The 22104-nt window shown below is 37.3% G+C and overlaps 1 protein-coding gene across 2 annotated transcripts in view; it reads right to left on the reverse strand.

Annotated features, from left to right (window-relative positions):
• Positions 1-22104, reverse strand: part of LOC135444182 (cadherin-6) — a 102752-nt gene that overhangs the window by 18236 nt on the left and 62412 nt on the right. For both annotated transcript variants that reach the window (XM_064705446.1, XM_064705447.1), the window contains exons 3-7: positions 11247-11541; positions 9686-9805; positions 7566-7733; positions 5859-6046; positions 4265-4518 (exon numbers count right to left, since the gene is read on the reverse strand). In XM_064705446.1, coding sequence (XP_064561516.1) covers positions 4265-4518; positions 5859-6046; positions 7566-7733; positions 9686-9805; positions 11247-11541 — 1025 coding nt within the window. The remainder of the gene's footprint in view (positions 1-4264; positions 4519-5858; positions 6047-7565; positions 7734-9685; positions 9806-11246; positions 11542-22104) is intronic.

Genomic DNA, 22104 nt, shown 5'->3' on the forward strand with positions numbered 1-22104 from the left:
ATGACATTCAAAGGTACTAGCACAAAAAGCTAACATATTTTGGCAGGACTTGCATGGGCACACTTTCCTAATTCTTCAGGAGTTCAGATTTAGTCTTCATTCATTGCTGTCACTTCACTGGCAGCTAACTGCAATTCTGGCTGCAGGAAGTCAGCTGTGGTGTCACTAACTTAGCTCCTTTATGTAGCAGTGTGACGTTACCATCAGCTTGAAAAGTGCTGCTTTGTCTAAATCTAAACAGCACGTGTGAAATTGTTGACTTGGCTGAAATGTGTAATGGGAATGAGTTTATACAAACTGGTCTGACTCTTTTATATTTTGACTAAGTATTTGATATGGTAAACATTTCATTTTAACTTTCATTCATTCGGGCTTTTATATAATAGTATGTTGGTATCTTGTGAATTCAATTATTTTCAGATATTCTGTAGCTCATTTCCACACCTTTCAGCTGAAATACTTTGGTATTTCCATTCTGCAGTTAAATCTAGATTCTGTATTCTTCTTTGAAATGAAATATCAGGATTTTCCACAATTTAGCTGTTCCAGCTAACTGTAATACTATGTTTCAAACTCTTATTCAGCAAGACATTTAAATAAGCAACTAGCTTTAGGCATGAGCTGTCTGTTCATTGGGGGGTTTTGCTTCAATTTTATTTTCACTCCAGCTTCATATTTTGAATGCACTTAAAATATCTTACTGTCTTAGCACATTTTAATGCCTTGGTATATTGCAATCACTATCTTTGAAAGATTTCCCAAATTCAGTCCGTGGTACAGTATCTGGAAGAAAAAAAAAGGTTCTGGACTTTTTCTAAGATTATCAGACCTGTAACATTGAGGGCTTCTTCTTCTTCAAAATATTAAGGATTTTAAAGTACAAGTATTTATAAAGCCATATGTATATTCAGTCATTTGTGAAGTGGAAGCTCAAACTCATAAAAAAAAACCCAGCAGAGACAGTTTCTTAATGGAATGTTAATTTTATTTCTTCATATCCCAAAGAAAATACATACAAGGTCAGTGCATTTAAAGTATATTCCAATTATACCGTTAAATCTGCTCTAGAAGGATGATTTTAATAAGCTAGACTGTCACTTCTGTTTCTCAGTTTGCATAATCCAGTCTCTTTTGATCAAGGATTTTTAATTATCTTGAATTGGTGTTGATTCTGACTTCTGGATCACAACCTAGTAAGAATTAAGTAGACAACATCAAACTAATTTTTACATTTATTTAATGAAATTACGGGTGTGTATTTGTCAGACTTCAGGACTTCATCTCTTTCAAGCTCTGAGGAATTGACAAGCTAGGAAGTTAAAAAGTGTCTGTGAAGACTCCAGTCTCTCCTTGTACGCAACAGGAAGAAGGGAAGGGTAAAAGAGAGAATCTAACACATGCAAATATGTTGTCAGTAAAATACACAAACAAAATTTAGCCTTACATTTGTTTGCAGATCATTCTCATCTGGGGTACTTTAGTAAATCAAATCACAGCGGGAAGACAGTTCCAGTGACTGATGAACTTCATTATGCCTCTGAGGAGTTACTATAGCAAAAAAACTCAGCTAGCAATTTAAAAAGATCTGATGTACAATACAGCAGTGCCAGTTTCAGCATTGTTTTAGTTTTTTTTTTTTTTTTAATCAGTATGCAGAGGTTCATATTATTTATGTGTAGATCAAACACACGTAGAATGCAAAACTTTTTTTTTATAACACCTCTGGACTGTAGAGTGCTACTCAGGAGCATCTTACTGTTACTATACTTGGACACATATTCAAATATAGCCAGACATGTACTGGTATATTTTTGTATTTCCTCAATGTCATATCAGAGCAAAACTTAGCAGACTTAGCCTGATGCAATTTAGCTCTGCCAATACACAGGTCACAAATGGTTGTGCAGCCTTACAACCCGGGCAGACATCCACTTCATATTTTGCTATCGCTTCATTGTCTTCTGATGCTCAGCAGCTTGCTGTCTAATGCAACCACAAGTCAGGAAGATTTGTGGGTCAGGAAGGGATGTGTGTGTGAATTTTTCATAATGCGTTTTCATAATGATATTGTGAAGGTTCCCTTTAATGGAAGATCAAAGGGGCTTTCATCTAACAGAGTTAGGGCTCAGTTTGTTTAAGAAGAAAAATCTTCAGTCGAGTAGAGGAGAAAATGGAAGGTTTTCATTGTAATATCAAGTGTCTAAAGATTTTATTTTTAACTGTCAAGAAAAATTGACAAGCAAGTGACAAGTCATATATATACAGTCTAATTGCATCTTCCCCCGAAGCTCAGAGTGAAAATCGGATTTCGCATCTCTATTGCATGATAGAAAAAAAAAAAAAATTACCCTGTCAAAAAGATGCAGACTCAACCCATGCCCCTAAATTCTAGCAGATACCCAAGATGTTAGCACCATAAAATTACATTTATTGCAAGTTAACATCTCTCAGGCTACTGCTCTCTGCTGATTTCCTTTCTCCCTTACTGATTTTCATGTTTTTTCTTGCAATGTTTATTTCTATTACTCTAACCTCTTTCTGATTTTTATTTTTCTTCTCCTTGCACTTGGCTGTTGCACGCTATTAAGGAACAAAGTAGACAAGCTTTCTGCTGCACTGCATCAGTTTTGACACTTCTGCTAAATTTTGCTCAGCAACTATCTGATACTAAAATATGCAAAGTACTTACACGGTATTAAAGAAGTGCCCTTTGAAAGTTAGGTAAGTTTTAGCACACACATTCAATTAATAGCAAAGAGCCGGTAGGCAGTACTCAACAATGAACAGCACAGTCCCTAACCACTGTAAATCACTTATAATTAGGAGTTGGTGCTGGTGTGAAATGCAAATGGTTGTAGTTATCACCACAGGGAAGGAGGGAAGCACTCCCCTTACTCTCCGGTGCCATTAGATATAAAAAAGCAGGTTCCTATGAAGACTGCAAGGGGCCTGGGTGTCACCCCAATCAATTTTTGATCTTCATGCTAGCATGCCCATGCCCATGAGAATGTGCTACAGAAGACGCTCATTCTGTCCTGGGGCTTCACCAAAGTCAGCAAAACATTATGCTGCTCTTTAAGTGACTATGCTCTGCTGGTCCAGAATGCCAGAGAATTGCTGCATGTCATGATAGAAATTTAAGAAAAGTTTAATTAAAGTTGGAAGGCTTAGTCTTGAAGAAAAATTCATGTATAGGTCATGCTATGCAAACTGAAGATAGTTTCTGCCAAAAACATTTTAGATTTAGCTTGTTCATCTAGGAAATTAACATTAAAATATTTACTGCTCTCACAAGATGAGCTAAGAGCTTAAAACTTACTCATTACTGTAAAAAATCTTGATGAAAGATAATTGTTTGCACAAGTGTAAAGTATTGATGGACTAGATTTTTATTAGACTTGCACTGTTCTATTTTGATCAAAGGCCACTATTGAATTTCCAAGGAGCCCAACTCAAAAACCTGACCTGGATTTAATACTGCTGTACTTTTCGATTCCTCCTCTTACTGCCTTGTCAGTAGAAATGAACTTTAATTAAAGGACACAAATATTTAAAAGTTCTTTAATACTCTATCCAGCATGACTTAAGTACTCCAGTATGCACTGAAACAACACAAAATTCACAAAAAAAGAAGACTTAGGTATAGCTACTCCAACCTTAACATTTCCTCCACTTCCTCTAAGAACAGTTTATTGATTCATGGCAAGTTTAATTTTGAAGCTCATGAGACTGACTCTTATCTTGCAAGCCTTGCACTGATACAGGTGAGATCAGAGCCTGGGTGTGCACATGAGCTGATTTTGAGACATTTCTATTTGTAATTTAGAAAAGATGACTGTGGCCTCTGTTAAGCAGGTCTGGATAGAGGACAGAAGAAGAAAAGGCTGTTGGATCAGCCCCCTGTCATATAGCCAAGAGGATGCACTGCATTGCACTGGAAAATGTTAAAGGTGGAAGGAAAACACTAAGATTTTTTCAGTGGTCTCTTTGCAGTAAATTTTTTCATGGTAGAAATAACCACATACATTAATTAGTAAAGAGATTAGGATATAATTCAAGATGCAAAGGCCATGCAAACACATTCACACATATCTAAATATGTTCAAGCACGAGAGATCATTTACCACGTACAATACCCCATATTCAAGCATACCCTACGATTCACATTGTTACAAGCGATGATTTTTTTGTGTGTGCTGACATGATAAAAGCAAAATCAAGGCTGTCAAAAATTTACAGGCAAGTTGAAGTAGTGTATGCTTACTTGACAGGATTCTTGGCAGCATCTGGATCCTGAGCAGTTACTGTTCCTATTACACTGTTTAATGGAACATCTTCTTTCACTTCCATTATGTATGCTGGCCTGCTGAACATGGGGGGTTCATCTACATCCTCCACCTGAATTCTGACTGTAGCTGAGTCCTTGAATGGCCCCAGGTACAGGAATCGAGGGTCCACATGAGTGTTGGTCGCTTCCACTTTGAGAATATACAAGTTTTTGCTTTCGAAATCCAGTGCCTGGGAAGGAAAAAAAAAGGTTAGGAAGTCTGTAGAGATTGCTGTGATTCTCAGCCAGATGAGCAGGGTGAATGGTGGCAAGTCATGGAGAGGCCTGTGCTAGATAACAGGAGCCTGAACTGGAGTTAAAATGCCAGCAGAAAGGAGAAAGGGCGACATGCCCAGATAATACATGAGGAAGAAAACCACTTGTTTTCAAGGAATTCTATGCCTGGAACTCCTAAACATCAACCAATTTTCTCATCCAGCTTTAACTCTTCATGCCAGTTATTCTGTCATTTTTGGCATTTTGATGATTTATTATCTATTTCCTGCCCATAGGCACCACACACTAAAGGAGGGAAGATTTTCTATGTGTTGCTTGTTTAGATACTGGCATTCCATCACAGAAATGAAACACTGTGGCATCTAGTGTCTGGGTATGCAGGACCACTCACAAAGCCAAACATGATTTTATGACAGGCTATGACTATAGCACACACCCTTAAAACTACAAAGAAACAGCGTTCAGAGATTCTTTGTTACTACTTGGAGAAATGTGGGGAGAGAGTAGTCACCCCGTTTTTCCATTACATTGTAGAAAATTCACAGCTTCTGTCAGCAACAGACAGAAATACAAACAGAGTTAGACTGATATCATAATCAGGCCCTGGAAGGCATCTCCTAAAAAACAAGTAATGACAGGTGTCGTACTGATATCAACAAGCAAGTCCACGTTTGGAAAATCTACACAATGTCTATCTAGTGATGACTGAACTTGAATTGATGAAGGATGATATCTGTAACCTTATCAAGTTTGCCTGATAACCCACTGTAAACAATATTTCTCAAACCTTTTCTGACAACCAATGTGCAATCTAGTAGATGATGTCCACTGTGATCTCGCAAGGCACAGATTTTTTTTTGTCTAAAGCAAAAACACGTTGATAGATATATTAAATTTTACAAAATGTGAGTCAAAAGAAATTTGTCTATGTACTTTAATATATTATAGCTGCTGAATCAACACCCTCTTATAAGGAAAAATAGGCAACGTGATACTTATTATTTCTGCGGTCTTAACACCGTATCTTCTACTAAGTGAGCAAAACCTGTAAGAAACATAGGGAGAAAATCACAGTTGGATGGTGGAGCTTCCTTGTGTTTTTCTTTGAGTATATTCAGGCTGCAGAATTTTTCCTCAGTTGTTCCCCACTCCTTAGGTAATTTACTCTCTCAGGTCCTCCAAAGTTTGTGCATTGCTTCAGTAAAGAAGGTGTAAGAGGAAGGATACCAATTGCTTGCATAAAAAAAAACTTTACATATGTAGAGGCTGGGATGAAGTGTGTCAAGATTTGTACCTTTTTCACCGTTATAATTCCTTCCTGTGTGTCCTTGTCTGTGGTAATTCCAAACATGTCGTATCCGTCCCCCTCAGTGATGCTGTACTCAATCTCTGCATTTTCATCCACGTCAGCATCATTAGCTTTTATCCTGCCAACTGGCGAGTCAAGCGGCGTCGACTCAGGAGTTCTGAACTGGTATGTGCCTACAGCAGACAGACAGGGATATCTGGTTAGGCAGTCTCCAGGTGCTTTGGACACCATTTCTCAGCCCACTGACCATGCTGGGCATGTGCAGGTGAGTTAGGAGGTCACTGGATCTTCCTGGGCCAAAAGCCTTCAGCTTCTGATGTACTTTCATGGGGGTAAAAGTTACTTATTTTTTTATCTGTTTGCTCATGCAGAGGATGAGCATTTTGCTTTGCTATAAACATGTAACTTTAGCAACAGATGTCCCTTTCTGGGTGCTCCCATGGTCTCTGTTGGTTGTATCAGAAATGTGTATGAAAAATGTCTTGAGGCCAAAGGGCAAATATTAAGAATTGTCAGAAGCTAATGCAGCTTAGTATCACTAAAACTGAATCCAGCTCAAATACCCATTAAAAATGTACTACATTGAATTTTTGTCAGAAAAAACCTCTGCTTTTGGAGTGTTGACATTATGAAGCTGTATCTTTGCTTTTTACATTGAAGACACTCATGTCCAGAGATGTATAATTAACTCATGGGGTGCAGAATGTTATATTTCTTCTTAAGTTGCTCTAATTTAAATGGAAACTCTTTGCCCACAGCTAAGAACAGACTTTGAACCTAAATGACAAGTTGCTTCCAATAACTTTCCCAGTGACTTAACTGCCAAAGCTCACTGATTTGTCTGATAGTATCTCCAATTATTTTCTGTAACAGCTGCTCTTGACTTTGACACACACTGACACTGCAATACACACACATCATACAGAGTGCAGTGGTTAGACAAAGTAAAAAAGGAAAAAAAAATAGAGAGAAAGAAGGAAGTAGAGAGAGAGTGAAAGAGAAGAGGAAGAAAGCTGAATCACTTTGAATCCCTTACAGCAATGAATGGTCATTAACAGAAATTACTCTCTTAGAGAGCTTGTGCAATTGATTCCCATAAGCATCACACAGATATCTACTGAATTATTTGAGAGAGGGGAAGTAAATAGGCAGAAACACCTGGTGTATTTAAGTATGTGTTTTGGTTCTGTATGCAAAGAATACAGCAAGGTTCATTGTAGCAAATGCTTTCTTGTTTAAAATACCCCTTTCTATAGAATTGTTCTTTGGATATTTTTGCATACTTTAATAAATTTGTTTCAAAGCTTCAATATATTAGATTACAACAGATACCTTAAAATGCAATCAATCGCAAAGTCTGAAAGAAATAGTAGTGAACAAGAAATACAGATTATGTTGATCAGTTATCTAAAAAGTAGAAAAAATAGAAGTTGCTTCTGCACAATAATTCACCTCTCAGACTGTTAATTGCAACTGGAGTAAAAAATATTAAATATTCATTTCCCAGTTATTGCAATTAATCTTGTGATGATGCTATTGCTTAGTTATGTGTTTTATTTTGCATTCCTAAAGGAAGTTTGATACTCAGTAAAGTCACAATAGAAGAAACAATATCTAAGGTGAACAAAAAACAAAACAAGAACCATTTTTGTCCATTTCAGTGTTAGAACACAGAATGTAAATATTCCATACTCTGGGGGAAGCGAGGTGGATTGTCGTTGACGTCAGTCAGTGTGATGTTCACTGTGGTGGTCCCTGATAATCCGCCCATCTGGCCTCCCATGTCTTTAGCCTGGATGACCACTTGGTACTGCTCCCTGTTTTCACGGTCCATGTTCAGTAAAGCAGTCTTAATAATGCCTGTAAACATGAAAATTAAAGAGTGGGGAGTTCACAGGTAGTGACTTTGATGGAAATTCTTATTAAAAGAACAAAAAAGAATCTCTGCGTAGTAAGTAAACTTTGCCCAGTACAAATATTTATTGTTATGAGATGGTTCATTAAATTACAGATTTGTCATACCACATCTCAGGCTCCTGCCTATGTGACAGACACAGTATAAGTGGTACCCACAGAAAAATGTTCCACTTATTTGTGAGCCATGTTATTTTACATAACTATTTACCCTCTTTCAGTTCCATGCTAAAGTCTCTCACTGAACTGGAAAAAGGCTGTTTGTTCATTATTTTGACAGATGTGGTAAAAAAAAAAAAAGTAAAGCTAACTTCAGCAAAGCACCAATAAAGAGTGCAGCAACAGTAAATGGAAGAAAAGAAATTAATTAAGAAAATTATGAGCATTCAAACATGCCTGAGTATATATACTTCTATTTATACATTGATTGAAATGATTTGCCAGTTACTTCCTTCTTCAAAGGCACAAATAACAGCTATAAGGCCAACTACTACTGAAATTCAATCATTCAGATTTACCATGAAGCAAAGTGTTTGCATTCTCACTGGGTCTCTCAAGGTAAGAACTGACTCCTTTGTAGGCAAAAGGGGTGAAATTCAAGTACTGAAATCCATGAAAAAATTCACAGTGGCTTTGAAAGAGACATGTTTCACTCTAAGAGTTCTGCAATTGATTTCCATGGCAGGAAGATCAAGACTGTGGTTTACTTAACTTCCCGTCCCCCACACAAACCTCTTGATGGAAGTTTATTACTGGTGAACTCCCAGCTACTCTATCCTTATTACAACTCTAGAGGAGTACACACTGCACTGTCCATGTCGGAAAGAGTGCATCAGTGCAAAAATCCTGGCTTCTGTTATCTAATACCTTATGCTTGAAGGGAAGCTCCCTTTGATCTTGGCTCTCCCTCTTCTCAGAATTGTGTACACCCTTTCAGGTTTCACTTTGAGACATATAGTCTCTCCTTCTTTTTCCCTGCCTGAGTCTCTACCATTTATCTAAGAAACAATCCTAAACCAGATGAATTGCCTGGGATATTTCTTTCCTGTAAGGATGCTGTGGAGAACCGATTTCCCTAGCTTCTAGCAATACAACACAGTGGATGTTCCACTGAAGGAGTTTATTGAGATAGTTTGATTTTTCTTGAAAAACTTAGTCAAAAAGCTTGGGAAGAGAATATCTATGTAGTCAGGTAGTCATTGGTACACCAGATTCAGTCAGACAGAATATATATGCACAGGTTCCAAAGCTGTCTGTTAGTCAGACCATTAAAAATTCCAGTCACTGTGTATAATTTAAACATCTTCCAAAAACAGAACTCAGAACTTTGGGATTCTATTTGTGATCTTCTACTTTAGCGCAACAGTCAATTTTACCTCTTCTATCATTACTCTTAATTAAGATTTCTTTCATAAAATTAGCATTAAAGTGATAAGTTGCAGATGCAAGAAATTATAATTACTTTAAACAAGTTTTGAAGAAGCAGACGGAGAAAGAAAACTCACCTGAACAAACCCTCAGTCTTAATTTAGCTATTATGAAGATCTATGAGAATTAAGCAGTTTTTTCCACACCCACCTGTTTCTCTCTTTCATCTAAAAGCCAACCTATTTGGTCTAATTTAAGCATCCACTGCAGTTTCTGTACCCACTGCTTGTTAAAAATGATTAAAAACTGGTTCACAACTGTACTAATAGTATTTATTAGACTTTGCTGGTAAGATTAAAATAATGTAGGTGTCATGTTTACAGATGTATCGCTCTATTAAATTTGTCAGATTTTGCACTGAGTAAGATGTAATCTCTTCAAAGTTTGTTTAGCAATATATCCTAGCTTGGCTTAGCATGTCATTTTGAATTACAGGCATTGTCACAGAATGACAGATAAGGTCCCCTGACCTGTCTCAGATTCGACGGAGAAATATGGCTGTCCCTGGAGAATGCTGTAGACAACTTTAGCACTGTTCCCATATGTAGGATCATCAGCATCAGTTGCAGTGACTTGCACAACAAAGGTACCTGCAATGAAATATCAAAGAAAACAAAAATTATTAGGTTTTATTCACGGCCAGGACAGCTATGATGTAGAGAAAAAAGCAATTCATGTTCAGGTCAGACTTGTGGCAGGAAGTTAGTGGCAAAAATATCTGTATTTTGTAGAATTTTCTCTGCTCATGAAGGACATAAACTCAAAATGATACCTGTCTTATTCTCAACTCATTAAAAAGCAGTTATTGATTGGGTATGTGGATCCCTCCTTCATGAAGGAAGCAGAAATGCATCCCTCTGCAGATACTGTAAGCATTCAGAACTTGAATCTAGGCCAAGAATATACTTTTGCAAATCTGCTCATACTCTTAAAGTATTTGACTCTTAAAGTATTTGACACTTATACTCGTAAAGTATAAGTGAGAATATAACTATGGTTCTTCAGGTGTTTTCTAGGGAAAGAAATGGTATTGAATCTTAGGCAAGGTGTTAAGAAACATAAAAAAAAGCTTAGATTTTTAGCATTTAAAATAATTTGTGAATAAAGTGTTCACATATTAAAATGTGGATATTAGGTTCTCACTTCATCAGATGAGTTTTCATCCATGTGACAAGTCCCATGAATGAGGGGAGAGCGTATGCCCCAAAGTCTTTATTTTCATATTGCTTGAGCTTTATTTTAATCTCACTCTTGATCATGATTAATTAATGCTTCTCTCCCTGGACATTATCTCAAATTAGAAATGTGCTTCTTGGAATTTAACCATCCATTGCTCTCTGACAAAGAAATCAAAATGACCCCCCCTAAGAATCAAAACCTGTCAACTTCTCAGGAAAAGATCTCATCTTAAAATAATTTTCCAAAGAAGTTGGTTTTTTTCTTGTCTTGATTGATTTCTACAGCTCAATATATTTTAAATCAATAGAAAAATTTCAGTGGACTTCAAGTGACTTCAGAGCTCTTTTTTTTTGCATGGAAAGAACAACAGAGGTCATAGGAAGTTAATGGCATATCTCAGAACGAATGAGTGACAGAAATGTGTACAACCCCTTCTGTACCCCCTTTTCCATTTTGTTTACCTTCCTGAACTAAATAAGGGTTGCTGAACAGATCTAGGAGTGGTATTGACACAACTGACTTTGAAACACCATATTACTAACATGTATTAAACCCAGGTATCACATAACAGAGCTCGGCTCAATTTAATTGACATTAAATCAGATGGTATTAACTTGCATTTTTTTGTGGTAAACAGAGGGAGCATATTTCACCCAGCAGACACTTCTGATTCCAGCAAACTGTTGCCACTATTTTCCTGGATTTTAATTTTTTTTTAATGTCTCAGGTGCTTTTAGTCCAGACTCAAACAGCAGATGTCTCCATTCAACACCTGTAAAGTCTGGGTCCTTCTATAACTCCACGGAAAGAAGCCAGACCAGCCACTGAAACCAGTTATTAGTTAGCACCTACCAACATCTGACATTTCGGGAATGCTGGCATTGTAAACGTCCTTTGTGAACATTGGCTCATTGTCATTGATATCATGGATCTTAATGATGAACTCAGATTCTGGTTCCACTGGTCTTCCAGTCCTTCTGTTTATAGCCTGGGCACGGAGTATGTATACAGGCTTCTCTTCCCTGTCTAGTCTCTTTGTGGCCTGGATGTCACCAGTGTTTTCATTGATAATGAAGAGGTCTCCTGCTCCATCTCCAGAAAGGATGTATTTAAGTGATCCATCTCCTTTATCCTGGTCTGAATGCAGCTGGTGGTGAAATGGAAATAAAAAAAAAAAAAAAAAAAAAAAAAAGAAAATTAATAAATAATTGGGACACAATTCTAGATACTTTAACCAATATCATGATATATGCTTTCCTATCAGTAATACTCAGCCAGAAGGCTGCACACTGCTTTTGGGAAATGAGCTGATACTACAGTAGAAGCAGTGAATAGATTGAGTTGTGTCTTGATGTCAGAATTGAAATGGTCAGCAATATTATAAGAAGTTGCCTGAGGATAACCATAAACTGAAGCTGCAGACCACTTTCCCAAGCTAAATATACATCAATCAAATCCAAATTCTAGTGACTTAGGTGTAATCCTAGGAATATATAGGGCAATGATATCCTACAGTGAAAAAACTGTGTTTGGGAATTGCAGTAAGCACAGAATTCAAAAGTGGCCAGTCAAGACATTTCTTAAGTTTAAATTCTGAGTGCTTAGCTCTTATGTCCCATGGGAATTATGTAATATATCATACAATGCACAATAAAACAACCTACCAAATACAGACACAAACAGCAGATAAATACATGCATTCACAGATCTGGCAAACTAAGGCCAGAGCCAGGCAGGTGTAACAGACCATTACAGCACTGGAAGTGAAGAGATCAGTTGCCTTATCCATAGATGAAGCTGAAACATGGTGGGGGAAAGGGAAAGAAAAGAATGATGGCAGTTAGCAAACAAAGCGTGTGCTGCCTGAACCATCATTTTTTATCTCCCCAGATGATTTCCACATCTCTTGGAATTCTGTTGAGTGACTCAAAAGGGGTAACTGATTAAATCATACCCTTATGAGTATTCCTTAAAAAAGCCTTATTTACTCCCCTGGCCTTAAAATCCAGGCTACTCAACTGCAACTTGTTTTATTGTTACATTAGCAAAAATAAAAATTAAAAAAATGAAACATTAAAATGGCTTCCAATGTGAGAGCATAGGTCATGAAGACAATGGGGAAAAAAATCTGTTAGGTAGCAGATTCCTTGAAATTGTTCCTTTCAGAACAAACAGACAAAACCTGTTTAAGAGTCAGGAGAGCTGGATTTTCTCAACCATCTCTTTGCTTATCTTTTCCTGAATAAGAGTTAAGAAAAAAACCCCTGGTTGAGTGTTTTGCAAAGCACTTGGCATTGCTGGATATCATGCAGAAGACAGAAGAATTTGTAGATTTAAAGAATCTTGGCATTGACTCCAGCTGTGCCTGGCTATGCCCTACCATGCTGGAAGGGCAGCCTACAGCATGACCATATGGTCAATGTTTTCAGCTTCCTCCAAGTTTCTGCTCAAATCAGAAATCTGCAGACACCACACTTGGTGGCACAGTGCTGCACTGTGTCTGCATATGCCAATGATCCCATGAGAAAGCATGTTCCGAGCAAAAAGTCTGCCTTTAAGGGCAAAACTCTCCATCACCACACATTCCAAGACTGTCCAATAATACAAAATATCATAACTGTGGCATGGTTAATCATTAGCACACATGCTGAAGCACTCTTCTTAATTTTCTCCTTCAGGGAGAAAATGGGCATTCTGCGTAATTTTGCACGGAGCCCTTTCTCTTGATAATAAGAACAGCAATAATTAGGTTCTGTGCAGAATTTTTCCTAAACAGCTTTCACATCCCTTCACAAAACCAGTCAGTACCATTTGCTCTGTTTTCTGGATAACAAAGTTTCCCAGAAGGCTAGTCTTCAAATTTGGAATAGAATAGAAGTCTCTTGAGTTTCATTCAGTTGGCCAATTTCCTTGGCCAGGGGGCCTAGAGGAATTATATTATTTACTAGACTTAAGTTCAGACTCTAAAAAAACATCTATCAGACCAGTTTTTTAAGAAGTCAGACTAGAAGTCTACTGCAGGAAGTAATTTCAATTAGTTATTTGAATAGAACTCCCCTCAAAGGCAACCTGCAACAGAAAAGGCATGGAAATAATTTTTTAATTGTCTATTTTTATGATTGTTTCACATCAAAAATTCAACTTCTGTTTGCCTTGTTTAACTTCGTCTGTATCAGAACGGGACAAAAACAGCCCTCAGTAACAGACTATCATTAATTCATATGAGTCATGGAATGTGCTGTTTTGAGACTTGGTAAAGGCTGAACTCCCAAGCTCATTTTTTATCATCTTTTTAATTAAACTTGGTTTCAATGAACAAAGTAGCAAAAAAAGGTCAAGACAGAAAAGGTGTTGGAATCACTGGGAATAGTTTTCCATAATATTCTTTAACTAGCCAAGACTACTTAAAGAACTAAAAATGGAAACTTTTATGGTTTTGTCGTATCAATTGTTTATTAAATGTTCATTTCTCCTCCAAAATTAACCCACTTGCGTAAGATCCACTGTGACTCCGGATAATAAGACAAAATACATCTCGGTGTCATCAACAGTGAGAATGAGGTGATCCTCATCCGTGGTTCTATCTTTAGACCTCCGTCTAAATCACTATCTTTAAAAAAATATTCTCCCTTGGATAAAATCTTTTCCATTATCTTTAGTTTTACAACTTTCCTAAGACATGACAGAGCAAACTACGTGCTCCGCTAGCCAGGCTGTATGTGCATTATTTACTGTGAGAGTCTGGCCTGCGGGAGGTCATGTCCTGCATGTGTATTACAGAGAGCTCAGGCTGGCTCAATACTGGCTCTTCAAACCAACAATGAATGTGCAGCACATCATCATGTGTGGCCTCATCAACCTGGTTCAAAAAAGGCCTCCAAAAGTATGACCGAAATCTATTTGATTTCAGTAAGGGAGGCTAAGTCTCGCCATAAGGTTTTTGTGGGATTGACCTGTAACACACCACCTGCTTAATTGCTGGCACAATAACTTTATTATCAAAATAGTTTGGATTTTGTTCCCTTCTATTCAGAAAAAAAAAATTAAAAAAATATATATACATATTAAAAAAATTAAAAGCCAAGCAGATCTCAAGAAGAATTTCTCACAGATGAAAAATTTGCAACATCCCCTAGTAAGGAAAATATATACATATATATAAAAAAAGATTTATTATTTTAGATTAGTTTATCTATCCTTGACTGTTTATTTGGTAGAAAAGATCTACCCAGGCAAAGACAATATTCTTTTTTCATTTTTAAAGTGTCAGTTTATCTTGGAAGAAATATTTTGTTTGCGTGACCTATATGAAGAGGGAAATTGCTACTACTACCAAGTTAAAAAAATAAATTTGCAAATAACATCAAACAACAAAAAAATGGTGCAAATTGAGTCTGGAAGAAAGGCCTGGAGGTGAGATGTACTTAAAACTACAGTTGATGGTTTTTGCATATAAAACTTAGCACCATTGTGAGGTTATGAGGATGAAATAAATGGTAATAACAATACAATTTTCTTTTTAAGTTGAAGTTATTTTTCAATACCCCGACATCTCATTGTGAAGAAAGTTTGCTGTAACGAAGTATGTGCATAAATTATAGTGCATATGCTTTTAGCAGGACTGTCACTAGCCAATACATGATATTATAGCTTCACTCTCTTTACTCATTTGTATTGCAAAAAGGTGTCCATTATCCTCTGCATAAAGTTAGACAAAAAAAAAGGGCCATAGCAGATAGCCATGGAATAGAAAAAAATGTTTGGGACACAACCCTCATGTAATCTGGGCTGCACCACATAACCATTCCTCAAGACAAAGTTACTGCAGCAAATTTTTTAAGTACTCCACTTTAGGACAGATTTTTTACTTCTGTTGGAACTCAGCGTTACTCACTGGTCTTCATTTCAGTTGGTGGCTGAACTGAGCAATACCCCAAAGGTAAGCAAAATGGTGAAGAGCTAAGTCTATGCAATAAAAAGTAAATGTATCAGCAATTGCACTGTATTAATATTATAATAAATTGATTCCCTCAGAATCTAATCTGGATACTCTTCTGACATTGTCCATCAATCACTGGCTAAGGCTGAGGATGAATGACAAATTAAAGATTTTACTATGCCCTAGGCATAGTTTTACTCATTTTACTTTAATACCACTGTAAAGTGAGCCATCTGGTTTGCTTTAAATGACTTACAGTCAGATAAAAACTCTCCAGCCTCTATCTTTCTTCAGCTCCTCCCAAATGTCCTGGCCCAAAAACCATTCAAATACATTTGCCTGGACATGGGGAAGGCTGCATTTCCCCTGAAGGAAGAGTTTAAAGTGCACTCAGGACTGAAGCAATAGCTCCCTGGATTGGACATTCTGCTTGTTGTCATATACATAATTATTTTAAAGTGAGAGCTGTTTGTTTTCTGGTTTTTTTCCCCCTCAAAATTAGCCACAATCTAAGTAGCCTTGTTCTCCACAGTATCTCTGGCAGAGCCCTCCAAAATCTCCAAGGGTAGTAGCAATGGACTGTCTTTGGCACAACATCAAAGAAAATGGAAGAGAAATCTCTGCTCAAAGTATTTTTACACAAGCTTTTTTAAAAAAAAATTATTTCTGGACTGAATATATTGACAGCATTTGTGTTCACCTCACATCACATCAACAGATAGCATTGCTTCATTTTAAAAGTAATACTCCAGGAAAATTTGACCCGGATTTTAAGAATTAAGTTGGATCCATTCTACACGCTCAGGAATTCCTTCAGCAAAGATATAGGAAGAATTTAAGGGCATTTCCAAGTGCTTTTGCAGCTAGACTCTAAACTGCTGTGGTGCAGGGAATGGCCTCTCCCAGGAGGACAGCGGCAGGGCCTGGCAGCCATGGTCTGTGCCACCATCCCGGGCAGGAGCAGGGCACCCACAGGTGACCAGGACAGCCCTGGTGCTGGGCACTGGGAGCTTCCTGGGAATGGAGACAGCTGGGCAGGGCTGTCAGGAGCTGGAGACTGGCCCTGCTGTGGGGTGTCTGGGCCAGGGCCATGTGGCTGACTTGGAGTCCTGGGCTCTGGGCAGGGGGATAGGGACAGCCAGGCCTGGGCAGTGAACTCGGGACACTTTTCTCAACATGCTAAATTCACCTTGATGTGAAACTTTATGAAACATCAGGACCAAAACCAAATAATTGAAGTGAGATCCCATTTGTTTTAAAAGGTTAAGACCAACCACTAACTTATTTTGTGTGTTTAAATGGAATACACCAGAGAGAAGTGGCTTTCTAGCATGGATATTTGTAACAAGGTTGTACTGAAAATGTACTTTTACAGTTGTGGTAATTAAATTCCAAAAAATTGAAATTGCAGGCCGTGACTATTCTCCAGAGTTAAATAACACCCCTCCTCTACCTCATTCTGTAACACTGATTTAAACAGCATAGTTAATCTCATTTGTGAAGTGGCTTTAGGTTATGAAAGACAGCTGTAAATTGCAGTTTAGCTCCCACTAATGTCATATTGCTGGTTAGGATACCTGGCAATTCAGTGGGTAAAATGGTTTTCTATTCACCCTACAGACCAAGCTCCTTTCCCTTTTGTGAATATTACGTGCTGGCTGCTGAATTTCAGAGCAGTTACTGAATCTCTGCAAAGATCAAAGTCAATTGACCTTGGGATGTATACACTGAACAATCAACCTACAATTATGCACAAATAAGCTGCCTGTTGTGTCTTATTATTCATTTGTGGTTTCAAGAATGACTTGATATTCTGGGGTTGGTGTGGTCCCACTTTTGTCTCCTAACACATTAATGAAATAGAGACCAACTATGTAAGCAAGCAGTTGGCAGGTAGCTAGTGAAGGGAATAATGGTTTAACTCCTGGGAATATTCATAGCACACGATTTTGCTCACAATTTACTATATCCAAACACCAAAGTACAGTCTAGAAACAAACAAATTCAACCAAATGTATTGCTTAAGGTTACAGAGTGCAATACTGAAGCATTTAGAGAAAACAAGGCATACAAAAAACTGCTAATGCTGTAATAGTAAAAGCAATAACAACCTTGCACTCCTCCTTGGCTCTCCTCGTGCTCTTTACCCCTACATCACCAACAAAATCCCTCAATTACTATAATAACCAGCTCCTTTAGTATTATCAAATAATCAGCACCAAACTTTTCACTCTACTTGGTGACTCTGTGTTAAAAGGAAAATGTCACTGGCTCTGCACATTAGATAATAAGTATTTATATATATTTTAGTGAAGTTTAAATACACACTTCTTTCTAACTCACAAAAAATAACCGCAAAACACAACATACGGATTCCACATACACAAAATACATCACATATGATCAGGGCAAACACCCACACAAATAACTGATTTCAAGACATCAAAGATGCTTTCTTCCAGAGGATATTCCAGAAGGTCCATGAAGAGATCCACCATCACCAGAAATGTCAGATTTCCAATGCATGTGTGTGCCATGTTTTTTTGGTCTCAACCGTGCTAAGCTCTGGATCCTTCCATACACCACATAAGCTACATAACTCAGCCCTAAGCCAAAATCTCTTGTCTCTCTCATATCACTCACATCACTGCATGGTTCTGGATACTTCCTGCTCTGGCCCTTGTCCTTAAATCCTCTAGAAACTGCAAAATGGGGCTGCTTCTCATGTTCCTCACATACTTTCTGGAGGAGAACCACCACGGGCCACAGTGGATGTCAGTTTATTTGTATATCTATGGAAAAGCCAGCTGAAAAACCAGTCAAGGCTAAAAGCAGGTTTGTTTGCTTGATGTAGTGACTGTTCTTCAAACTGTATGTGAGATTAATGATTTTGACACCTTTATTCTTCTACAAAATTAAACTCCAATGAGTTAATGGACTATAGAGCTATTTAGAGGAGGCCAATGGGCAGAGATAGAGCTAGACTACTGAATCTGATTATTAGATAGCTAGATGATTAAAAATAATTTTGAAGACAATGGGAGAAAGATGCTACAGTGATTCCAAATCTTCTTGGTGCTTACAGGAACTAGAAGGGATGGTTCCTTTCCATTCTTACATAAAGCAATTTGAAGATTATAATAAGAATTACATTCTATAGCATCAAAAATCAAGAGGCAGACTTTGAAGTAAGGTTCAAACACTGCCATTTTCAAAGAAAATAAAACAATAAAAAAAAAGGACAATATTAAAAAGAAAGGCAAATAGACATGTGCTAGCAGATCACAGCACCATGATGCCTCATGCACAGCTGTCAGGAACAGTGCTTTCACACAGGGGCTGTGTTTAAACTGTTACCACATGTGCTTAAAGCAGATTCACACTCTTTTGTATCTCCTTACTAACCTGAGATTTGCTGTCCTAAGCCACCAGCAGTCTTGATTTTTAATCACTTTCTTGCCCTTACAGATGTCACAGTTTATGAAGTAACTGAATGGGTTAACTATAGCAAGTGATTGGTTTAGTAAGGTAAGCACAGCTCCTATACCATAGTTAATACAGTAAACCTAAATATGGTTCAGAGTGACTGATTCCTGAGTGTGTGAATTTATTAATCTAGTTTTATCTTGCTTGGCTATCACCATATCTAGCAAAGAAAAAGCTGTAACAGGTTCACAGTTTCTGTTCAAAGAAATAGCTGCTCTCGAGGGTAGAAAAGATCTTGTTTCCCAAACTAGATGTGTTGTTCTTGCGCCAGCATTGTGTTCCTGTTTTTAAGAGCCTCCTCCCACATACATACATTCTTCCTCATCCTGCATTTACAGGTAATAATTCCATATGCTTTTGGTGTTGGGTTTTTTTTTTTTGGTTTGGTTTTTTTTTTTTTGTTTTGCTTTGTTTTTGTTACTTTGTTGTTTTTTTTTTTCTAGACTCCCAGCCTACATACGGCTTTTGCTTACAAAATAGGCACTTCTGAGTCCTCAGCTGAAAACCTGTTTACAACCTCAGCATCTTGTTTTCAAGTCAAGTGGATTCCAAAAACAGACAGTGAAGAAAAGGCCAGATATGGAGGGCTGATGTTCCTAGCTGGTTTTCTGTAATTGCTGCATTTCAATTGGCCTTTCTTCTGTACAAATGGACATAGATTTTGGAATGTTAATGTTTTCCTACCTGCATTAGAAATGAGTACAAAGATTTGCTATTTTCATTGCTATATCAAAATAGTTCTTCTAGACTCAAACACTCAGTTTATTTCTCCTTCATCTGTTCCTTCTCCTTCCATTTTATGACCATACATTGTCTAATAGATTTTTTTTTTCTTAATGACTCCTATTTCATGAACATTGCATTTTTTCCTGTTTCTATTCCTTCCATTTTTAATAGCTCTCTTTTTCTATTGTAGTATGTTCTCATAATAAAGGGTAAAATGAAATCAAGAATCATTGAATCACTGAGTTGGAAGGGATTTAACAGGATCGTCGAGTAATCCAAATCTTGATTGAAAACATTAAATCTATAAAAAAAGATGAAATAGAGCAGTGAAGAATTACTGAGGTTATAGGAAGTTCCTGCATTTTAGTGCGTTGGTTCTTTTGGAGTTATTTAAAAATATACTATGTCTATTTGATTGTGCTTACATTTTTGATTTATAAGAGTTAGTGCAGCAAACCAAAGAATACCTCAAAACCCATCTCATTCAGCTGTGGAATCCTATTAATATAATAATACATAGCAGGCTGTGTTTTTGTAGAAAGAACATATCTGCAAGATACCTTGTTTATAAAAAGCATAGCAACCCTGGTTGCATTCAAACAGGCAAATTAGCAGAAAAATTTATATTGAAATAATAATAAGAAAAATGTAAAGGATATAGGAATTCAATACTTGAACTATTAAACAAAAGTCAAATGCTTTATTAAGATAACAATCTTGGTGCAGAACATGCAAAGGGTAAAACAAAAATATCCTCCAAGGGTAACCTTCAACTTAGGTACTGACTTTTTAAAAGAAAACAAAACAAAAAAAAAAGGCAGCCATGAGATTCAAGAACAACAAAAAAGGTAAAATTGCACCCACTGCAAACAGCAAAAAAAGCTACAAGCATTCCACAATAGCACTATCATCTGTAAAACATATTGTCCTGATATTAAGAATTGCAGGAGAATTTTAAAAAAAATATCATGAGGATGCTGTCTTTCTGCTTCTTGAGAGTATCAAAATGTCAGTGAACTTTCTCATTCATTCGCAAAAGTAGCAGTGACAATTTGTTCCCTGTAAATGAATGACACCAAAAGAGGCTAAAACCAGTTTCATAGAGATGAAAAAATTCAGTAAATGAACAGATCAAAAAGCACTAAGCATATTTCAAGATTCAGAAGCAACCAGGTACTCAAAAGGCAAACTGAGTATAAAAGATGGTGGCATTTGATTTCAAAACAAATACAACACAGAAAGGTCAATATAATAAGAATGGAGGGTGCTAGAGTGAAAAAAAAAAATAATAAGAAATATAAAGAGCAGTGGAATAAGAATTTGTCATTAGATCAGAGACAAGATGTAAGGTGTTCTCTCACTTTGGAACCTCAGGCTCATACCCTTGAGGCAGGCTGGAAGTCTCTTTCTGTGAGGGCCATATGGGAGGCCACATGGCCTGAGACAGACAGGGACCACAGTTTGGCTGATGTTGGGATCCTTGGTTTAAGGAACAGGCTGCCCAAAGTGTAATTGGGAACCCGGTGTTCTGTTTTAAACGTATGGAGCTAAGAATAAGCATCCATACTCTGGTGACTCACACCTTTATTACACACCCTTCAAAACCACAAATGGGTTCTCTAACTTGGAGTGCAAACATGCAGCCACAGCTAATCAGCTTTGCGAAAAATCAACTGGTATGTCAATCCTTTCAACATTGCCTGGGACCTCTCAAGGCTTCTCCCTCTTGGGTTCCCCAGCTGCCTCTGCTCTTCGCTGTGATTAAACAGAGCCGGTGGCACAAGAGCTTTTGTCCTGCACTGCAGTACAGAAAACTAGCAAGGTACCTTATGCTGACAGCCCTTGTCTCCAGGGGCAACAGATTATCAGATCTTAATGAATATCTGGCAAAGCTGCAAACTAGGTAAAGGTATTTTCATGTTTTCTTGAGCTGAGTGCTGCTAAGCACTTCTGTGGTAATGCACTTTATTTGCTCCTCTTCCTGTTATCTCTAAGTCAAATTATATCAGGAATTTATAAAGTTTGCCCTTACAAAGACAAATAGGTCTTTAATTTGTAAGGAACAAGAGACCATGGTGTCAAGTCTTATCTCTATACATATGGGCTCTTGAATTTCATGTCCTTTTATCAAACTTCTTGCTTTTCTTTGAACTACTGTATAACACTAGAAAGAAGCAGTCTTCCTTTCAGACTCTAAGGAACTCAAAACAATTCTGACTCTGAGTAATAACTGACCTCTTACTTAAAAAAAAAAAAATCATGGTTGCATACTGAATTTTCCCAGTTTTACTTAGAGCAGTTGGGTTTCATTATGCCTTTGAAAGATCAAAGAGCTCTCTTCAGCTAAACAGTAGTGATGGTAACAATAGAGCATTATACAGACTTCTGCAATTACCTTCACAAAAGCGTGAAGATCTTGTTCTTCTCTCCAGGCAGGCCAAGGCAGTATAAAATCCCTGTTTTATGCTTTTGGTACATCTATTTAAACATCTGGATTTCTTTGTCAAATCAAGAATTATTTCTTGCCAGTGTTTTCAAAATGTGGGGTAGCAAAAGGAC

The sequence above is a fragment of the Zonotrichia leucophrys genome, chromosome 2, assembly GCF_028769735.1.
Source record: "Zonotrichia leucophrys gambelii isolate GWCS_2022_RI chromosome 2, RI_Zleu_2.0, whole genome shotgun sequence".
Classification (NCBI taxonomy): domain Eukaryota; kingdom Metazoa; phylum Chordata; class Aves; order Passeriformes; family Passerellidae; genus Zonotrichia; species Zonotrichia leucophrys.